Source organism: Otolemur garnettii, unplaced genomic scaffold, assembly GCF_000181295.1.
Source record: "Otolemur garnettii isolate 467f Iridium unplaced genomic scaffold, OtoGar3 scaffold00078, whole genome shotgun sequence".
NCBI lineage: Eukaryota > Metazoa > Chordata > Mammalia > Primates > Galagidae > Otolemur > Otolemur garnettii.
Window position 1 is genome coordinate 9,330,774 of NW_003852473.1, and position 8,963 is coordinate 9,339,736.

The 8,963-nt window shown below is 39.0% G+C and overlaps 1 protein-coding gene across 5 annotated transcripts in view; it reads left to right on the forward strand.

The window, feature by feature from the left end:
* Positions 1-8,963, forward strand: part of PLD1 (phospholipase D1) — a 301,656-nt gene that overhangs the window by 146,256 nt on the left and 146,437 nt on the right. For all 5 annotated transcript variants that reach the window (XM_023515750.1, XM_003794294.3, XM_012807919.2 and 2 more), the window contains exon 12: positions 3,838-3,919. In XM_023515750.1, the coding sequence (XP_023371518.1) occupies positions 3,838-3,919 (82 nt within the window). The remainder of the gene's footprint in view (positions 1-3,837; positions 3,920-8,963) is intronic.

Genomic DNA, 8,963 nt, shown 5'->3' on the forward strand with positions numbered 1-8,963 from the left:
ACATTTCTTAAACTGATAGAGGCCATCTCTAGCAAACCCACAGCCAATATCGTATTGAACAGAGTTAAATTGAAATCATTTCCACTCAGATCAGGAAGCAGACAAGGTTGCCCATTATCTCCATTGCTCTTTAACAGTGTAATGGAAGTTTTAGCCATCGCAATTAGGGAAGAAAAGGCAATCAAGGGTATCCATATAGGGTCAGAAGAGATCAAATTTTCACTTTTCGCAGATGATATGATTGTATCCTGGAAAACACCAGGGATGCTACTGCAAAACTCTTAGAAGTGAACAAAGATTATAGCAGTGTCTCAGGCTACAAAGTCAACACTTATAAATCTATAGCCTTTATATATACCAACAATAGTCAAGCTGAAAAAATAGTCAAGGACTCTACTCCATTCACAGTAGTGCCAAAGAAGATGAAATATTTGGGAGTTTACCTAAAAAGGACATGAAAGATCTCTGTAAGTAGAACTATGAAATGCTAAGAAAAGAAATAGCTGAAAATGTTAACAAATGGAAAAACATACCATGCTCATGGATGGGAAAAATCAACATTGTTAAAATGTCTGCACTATGCAAAGCAATATACAATTTTAATGCAATCTCTATAAGAGCTCCACTGTCATACTTTAAAGATCTCAAAAAAATAATACTTTGTTTTATATGGAATCAGAAAAAAAACCTCAAATAGCCAAGACATTACTCAGGAATAAAAACAAAGCAGGAGGAATCACGCTACCAGACCTCAGACTATACTATAAATCTATAGTGATCAAAACAGCATGGTACTGGCACAAAAACAGAGAGGTAGATGTATGGAACAGAATAGAGAGCCAGGACATGAACCCAGCTACTTACCATTATCTGATCTTTGACAAGGCAATTAAAAACATTGAGTGGGAAAAAGATTCCCTATTTAACAAATGGTGCTGAGTGAACTGGCTGGCGACCTGTAGAAGATTGAAACTGGACCCACACTTTTCACCATTAACTAAGATATACTATCACTAGATTAAAGATGTAAATTTAAGACATGGAACTATAAAAGTATTAGAAGAAAATGTAGGGAAAACACTTGAAGAAATCAGCCTGGATAAAAATTTTATGAGGAGGATCCCTCAGGCAATCAAAGCAACATCAAAAATACACAACTGGGACCTGATCAAACTAAAAAGCTTCTGCACAGCCAAGAACACAATAAGTAAAGCAAGCAGACAGCCCTTAGAATGGGAGATGATATGTGCTGTTACGTCTCTGACAAATGTTTAATAACCAGAATCCACAGAGAACTCAAGCATATTAGCAAGAAAAGAATAAGTGATCCCATCTCAGGCTTGGCAAGGGACTTGAAGAGAAACTTCTCTAAAGAAGACAGGTGCATGGCCTACAGACATATGAAAAAATGCTCATTGTCATTAATCATCAGAGAAATGCAAATCAAAACTACTTTGATTTATCATTTAACTCCAGTAAGATTAGCCCACATCACAAAATCCCCAAACCAGAGATGATGGTGGCATGGATGTGGAGAAAGGGGAACACTTCTATACTGCTGGTAGGAATGCAAACTAATACGTTCCTTTTGGAAAGATGTTTGGAGAACATGTAGAGAACTAAAAATAGACCTGCCATTTGATCCTGCAATTCCTCTACTAGGTATATATCCAGAAGACCAAAAATCACACTACAACAAAGATATTTGTACCAGAATGTTTACTGCAGCCCAATTCATAATTGCTAAATCATGGAAAAAGCCCAAGTGCAGATGAATCCACGAATGGATCAATAAATTGTGGCATATGTAGACCATGGAATATTATGCAGCCTTAAAGAAAGATGGAGACTTTACCTCCTTCATGTTTACATGGAAGGAGCTGCAACATACTGTTCTTAGCAAAGTATCTCAGGAATGGTGGGAAAAGTATCCTATGTATATTCAGCCCTATTATGAAACTAGTTTATAGCTTTCATACGAAAGCTATAGCCCAATTATAGCCCAAGAATATGGGGATGGGGAAGAGGGAGGGCAAGGGTGAGAGTAGAATGGGTGCTGGGAGGGTGATTGGTGGGACCACACCTATGGTCCATCTTACTAGGGTACATGTGAATCTTTCTAAATGCAGACTATAAATGTCTTAACACAATAACTAAGAAAATGCCATGAAGGCTATGTTAACCAGTTTGGTGAAAATATTTCAAATTGTATATAAAACCAGAACACTGTACCCCATGACTGCATTAATGTACATAGCTATGATTTAATTTTTTTAAAAAAAGACAATAAATGGTGAAAGAGCCCTAATTGCAGAGTATGGTACTAACAGTGGCTCCAGACCTGAGGCTTTCTTGGTTTATAGTTGGGTGCCCCAAGGCTGCCAGGTGTAGGTGTGCTGCTGGAGGCCCCCCTCAGTGGGTCAGCATTTTTCTTCAGAACAGACCTTGTTGTAATTGTTCTTTGAACTTTCTCTTTCAATTACTATAGTAATTATTTGTTTGTTTAGCTGTAGATTACTTTTGAATTTGTTTCCTACTCTAAATATGCAAGTACTTATACTATACACACCCCTCCATTTCTGTTCCCTTATTTATCCTACCTAATAAGTATTTCCTTTAGAAACCTAATTTCTGAGTTTTAATTTTCTTTAACTGAATGGAATAGAGCATACAAATGATGTCTTTTAATCTCTCCAGCTCCTTAAACCCTTTTGTTTTCACATGCTAGAGGCTCCCTGGCAAGGTGATACTCTGGTCTAGAGTCCTATGCAATTTTAATCCTCACACACTCTGCTCCTGCTCCTCCAGGTCTCTCAGGTCAGCAGAAGGTTGTTTGCTTTTTGTTTTTCTTCATTACAAGGGAGTCACAGCATGTACAGATTTAACCCAGACACTGACTTTAGAACCTAACCCTAGTAGAAAGAGTGACTTTGCTGTGCTCTTACCTTCCTTATGGCACTACTGCCAGGCATATGTTCTTACACTGGGAGCATTTTTATTAATGTACGTCAGTATATCTTCTTTGTTCCCTGCTTAGAAAGCCCCAAGTTCCCTAGACATGGCACTTCGGTGTAGGAAGTCAGTGGAAGGCTTTCAGTTTGGAGCAAGAAAAAGCTTGAGTAAAGAGAGCTGAAACACTGAGGATTTATTTATCTGATTTAGTCAGGAACACAAAGTTAGGCAATCATAATGTTGGTAGAGTGGTCTAGTGATTCTGGGGTTATGGTCTTCCCCTTAGAATTTTAGTATTGCTGCCCTCTCTAAGCCTCATACTAAAGCGGAAAATATAGTAGGGCTTTCTGTCCATTCTAAAGCAGGAAATATGGTAGGGCTTTCTGTGTGCATGTGTGTATGTGTGAAAGAGAGAGAAAGATCAAGAAGGAATAACTTTCCCATTGACCCCATGTGTGCCTGCTCATATATCTCATTGTCCAGCATTATGTCACATCCTAGTCTGGTCGTACAGGAGAACACAATGTTTGCAGTATTCAGACTCTGTAATGGGAGATGGGCTCTGACAGCAAGGGGAGGATGAGAATGGCTGTTGGGTGGGTAGTCCATAGTATCTGTATGTGTGTATATGTGCATGTGCATGGTGGGGAACACAGAGAGTCAGAGAAGGAGAAGAGAAATTGAGATTGGCCTTCTGTATAGATGAAGACTCTGTTTCCCAGATGCAGTTGTGTCTGGATCCACAGCAAACTTTAAATGGCCTACCACAGTGGAGAGTAGAGGGTGGTAATGGCATTTGGGCAGAAATTGCATTTGCTTCCTATGACACAATCAGGACTTTATATTTTGTTTTAGTTACTTGAAATCTTGGTTTCATGATTTCAGGCTGAGTCCAGAAATCTTCCTGAAACGCCCAGTGGTTGAAGGAAATCGTTGGAGGTTGGACTGCATTCTTAAACGAAAAGCAGTATGTACTTTCCCAGCAAATGCTAATATACTGTTTAAGTGCTTATTGCCTCTGAAATACCTTTTCTTTTTAAAGCATTTTGAAAAGAAACTTTTTATCTTAGAGTTAGACAAAAGTAAGAAACTTTTTATCTTAGAGTTAGACAAAAGTAGGATAAGTAATGTTTTCCAGTTCATTTGGTTCTATTTTTTTCCTATTCCCTTTGAGTGTATAAATATTTTAGCTTAATTCAGCAAGGATTATATTAGCATGTCTAATTTTTATTTTTTAAAAATCAGTTATGGACAGTTAATTTTATAGGCAAAAGGTTGTAATAAAATTTGTCATTGAATAACGAATGATAAAATTAAACTTAGCATTTCATTTGATTCATTATTTTGTCACTTAATCAAAAGATAAAAGTTATTTGGAGAATGGTTTCAGTCCTATGGGGCCAACAAGCTGGGGTAGAAGAATATCTAAGAGGGGTGGACGGTAACAGTTGGTGGAAGGTTAACTTTTTGGGAAATTTTCCAAAAGTGTTAACTTTTTGGATAGTTAATGACAATAATGTGAAACTTTTTCCTGTGCACTTGACTCTGAACATTCTGGGTGAGCACTGAGTGTTTTTTTTTTTTTTTTAATTATGGAAAGTAGATAACTGAAACAGGACAGGCTCACCAATGATTACTTTTATATTCCTAGTGAGTTTTTCAAAAGTAATGGACCCTCAACCAAATTAGGTTAAATTAGAAATAAAGCTGTATTTATTACTTAGCACACCCAAATTAGTATTACTAACCTTTTTAACTATCATTTGAGGCTATGTTATCCTGTTTTTACATCCTATCATTGAACATGCTAGCGGACTTGTAATCCTGGGTAACTGGAAGAGTAGCATTTTCCTGTTCTTACACCCTTCACTCATTTCTTCTCTCCTGTCCTCTGCGTTCCCCACCCGCTTCCCCCTTTTCCTTCACTGTCTTTGTCCCATGCCTTTTACTTTGGGATTTCTGGGCATGGCTGTAGATATAGTCAGACCTCACTGCTAACATTGAGGGCAAAATAAGGGGATAACCTTTATTTTAGACATATGCTCTGTAGAACAGCATCATTGTGATGAATAGTCTAATTTGTGGTATCAACAGATTTCTAGTTACAACACAGGAAATTATGAGTCTGAAGATATTATTCATTAATTAGTTTAGTACACAGTATCTCTTATGTGCCAAGTGCTACATTAATCACAAAGATGCCATGGTGAAGAGGACTCCAACCCAGCCCAGAGAGCTTTCTGAAAGAATCACATCCTGGGCTCAGTCCTACCCTTACCAAGCTTCTTTCTACCTATTGGGTGGGCTGTGACTTTCTCCATGTTTCTCTCTGTGAGGTGGCACCTTTCCTATTGTCCCTTAAGATTCCATTTTAGTAAGTTTTTCCAGCCTTGCCTAACAATGTTCACTCTTACTAGTGAACACTCTCCTTATAGTATTTACCCAATACTTCACTATTTTAGGTTTTAGTCAAAATATATTTATTGAATGCTTACTACATACAGGACATTTGGCTAATCATATGTGGATGTACAAAAACACATAAAAGCCATGATTCCTAAGCTGAAGGAGCTTAGAGTCTACAGTTTCAACTTTCAACTGTCTGTGGGTACAGAGACATTGCCCCAATTCAAAGGCAGGAGGGAGAGCCTTGGGTAGGTTTAGTCAAGGACCCCCTCTTAACATTGGTGGTGTAGGGCATTTAGGATGGCAAAACAGTTTTAAAAAGAAAGGAAGAAATTTCTGGGTGCAGTAAATGTGAGGAAACAGGAAGGTGATGGGGCTAATTACACTTGAGCATTAGCATGAGCAGGCTGGGGGGTTAGCTGGCGCAGTTGGTTGCAGCTGGAATGTGGGGCTTTGTGAAGTAAGCCAGTGGTTTGGATGTTAGGACAGACAGTAGGGAGATACTGTGGGGCATGTGGTGAAGGAGGGATGATCTAAGCAAAATGGTGTGTTGGGAAGTTGAAGAGAAAGTTAGAAGAACTCAGATTTGAAAAGCTAAATTTTGGATCACTTGAATGTGAAGGGTCTGCGGGACATCCCAGTAAATCCTAGGAAGCTCAGTCAATGCCCAAGCAGGGCTCCTGAGGGAGAGGCTGCAGGCCTGCCCTCCAGCTGCAGCGGCTGCCACATGTTTGTCTGCTGTCCTTGGCATACCTGTCTGGTTTGTCCTGTTCTATCTGTCACTAGCATGGCTTCTTTTCGCTTTTGTGGCCCATGACTGCTGCTGAGGTCCCTGACACACACCATGGCTCAGTCAGCATCACTGCCTGCCAGTGGCTTCATCACCTGCTCACTGTGCTTCCTTTCCATTTCATCCACTTCCCGAAACTTGTAATTTTTAAGCTGAGGATCATAATTTTAAAAATTTTCTAAATTTTTCTAAAGAAATAGTAACACTATTAAATTGTTGACCAGCAATTTTGAATAGAAGCTATCCTAGGTCACCAGCTGTTACTCCGTAATTGAATATGAAAGTGAAATGATCAAAATAAACTTCAATCATTACCAAAAAGTAAATCTGTCACTTAAGTGACCCTCCACAGATCACTAAGTTCAACAGTTACACCCAAAATATCTGTATAATCCTCCACGGTTGATGTATTTTCAGTTCCACTCTTCTTCAAAATCACTTTTACTATCAGATTCTATTACATTTCTTTTTTGCCATTTTTGTGGTCTAATATCAGATTCACAACTGTCTTCCAATAAATTGTTATTTCCAGGTCACTACAAAATATTTCAAAATCACTTGAACTGTCACATAAATCATCTGCATATAATTCATTGAAAAATTCTTCACCATTACAATCCGTCATGGTTGAAATTTTTGCAATACAAGAATTATGATAAAAATAGGAATATCTAGAAAAACAACCTTTTTATAATAAAGTGAACACAACTGAACATGATCAAGAAAGCTCTTACAATATTCTACATTGCCCTGTGTTTTAAAAATTGCGATAGCTGATGCAAGTGCAAACATGAGTTAACTCGTGGTCAGTCAGTAACTTTTAGGCATGACAACACGCGTTAACTCATGACTGATCAAAGCATGTTAAAGATGAATTTCTCAGTGGTACATTTAGAGGAACTGGTCTTCATTAATCCCACTACACCATATTATTACTTTGGTCAGAAACTTCTTAACACTCAGATCATTCTAAACTGATGTTTCATATGCACATAAACAGTATGTCACATAAATAATTTAGGTTTTTGAAAGCCACCCACTAGCTTTGGAAGTATGGTGTTGAAACATAATACTTTTTTTTTTTCATTGGCAGGTCCCAGAGGTTCATAAGATTGATTAAAATAAATGTTTTCTTTTTCTTCTGATTGTACAGGTTTTTAAAGAGGGCTATAGGAAGCATTTCTGACATATAGCCAAAATAGAGGCATATATAATGTCTATTTCTTAAGAAAAAATACAATATTTTGTTTCTCTAGTAATGGCCATGTTGATAGTTCCTATTTTGGGGGAGGGCTTCTATAGGATATATCACCATTTAAAATAGTATAAAGCCAGTTTTGAGCATCAGATTGTTTACAACTCCATGAAATCAGCATCCCAGGAATTTCCACAGATCTGCACTTAATCCACTATAAGGTGAGATAAGTGCATCACAGTTATGGTAATCATGTCCTTTAACCCCGGTCCTATAGATTTCAACCCTGGATATACATGGTATTTCTTATGTGACTTACACTAAAAGGATCCTTGGGTGCAGTAACCTGGAGACTAACAGGAAAACGTTTAAGTCCTCAGGGGAACTTGTCTTCCTCTACTAGACCACAGGGGTGCGCTAGAGTTGCAGTGAGTGACCAATATGGGGGGGGGGGAGATGTCCAGGTTTGAGAAACAAGACAGTAACCACATCTCTGCACAGAAAACCAAACAGAGCCGTATCAAAATGGTGGGATAGGATGGCTTTCTGGGAAAGGAGACAGTATCATCCACATTTTAGGAATGTGCTTTAGACAAAATTAATATTTTTTAAAAAAGGTACATTGGCTCCGTGCCTGTAGCCCAGTGGTTAGGGCTCTGGCCACATACACCAAGGCTGGTGGGTTCAAACCTGGCTGGGGCCTGCTAAACAACAAAAAATAGCTGGGCGTTGTGGTGGGCGCTTGTAGTCCCACCTACTTGGGAGGCTGAGGCAAGAGAATTGCTTAAACCCAGTTGTCTTCAGGTTGATTTCTACCTGTCCTAGACCACAGGCATGCTCTAGAGTTGCAGTGAGTGACTAGTAAAAGTGGGAGGTTTGAGAAACAGATGTTGAGGTTGATGTGAGCTGTGATGCCATGGGACTCTACTGAAGGTGACATAGTGAGACTGTCTCAATAACAAAAAAAAGGCACGTGAGTGTGTGTGTATAAGTGGGCACGCACACACTTGAGACAGGGTCTTGCTCTGTCTCCTAGGCTCGTGTGCCATGGCTTCCTTACAGCTCACAGCAACCTCAGACTTTAGGCATTAAGTGATCCTCCTGCCTCAGCCTCCTGAATGACTGGGACTACAGGCACCAACAAAAAATAGACCTTTGTCTATTTTTCATAGAGACAGGGTCTCACCCTTGCTTAGGCTGGTGTTGAACTCCTGGCCCCAAGTGCTCCTTGGCCTCACAAAGTGTAAGGATTACAGATGTGAGCCACTGTGCCCTGTACACATGAGCTTTAGAGCTCTTATGTGGTGCCTGAATTTATATTTTTAATTTTATTTTTTGATTTTTTGGTGTCTGATGTTAAATGGTAAAGATACTATTTCCTTTATCCTTTACTTTTAATTTCCCTAATACAAGGCACCCTCTGGGGAAGTTTTTGGCAAGTGATAAAATTACCGATTATCCTGGGGATTAGAGGGTGAGTGCTCTTCAGGCAGGAGACAAATGTGGCTGCATTTAGAAAATATTTTGACTATGCTACTTGAAACAATCAGAGAAAAAACTGGCTAAGAGGGGGAGTGGTCAAGATGGCCGACAGGCACCAGTCTCCGACAGAAGCTCCTG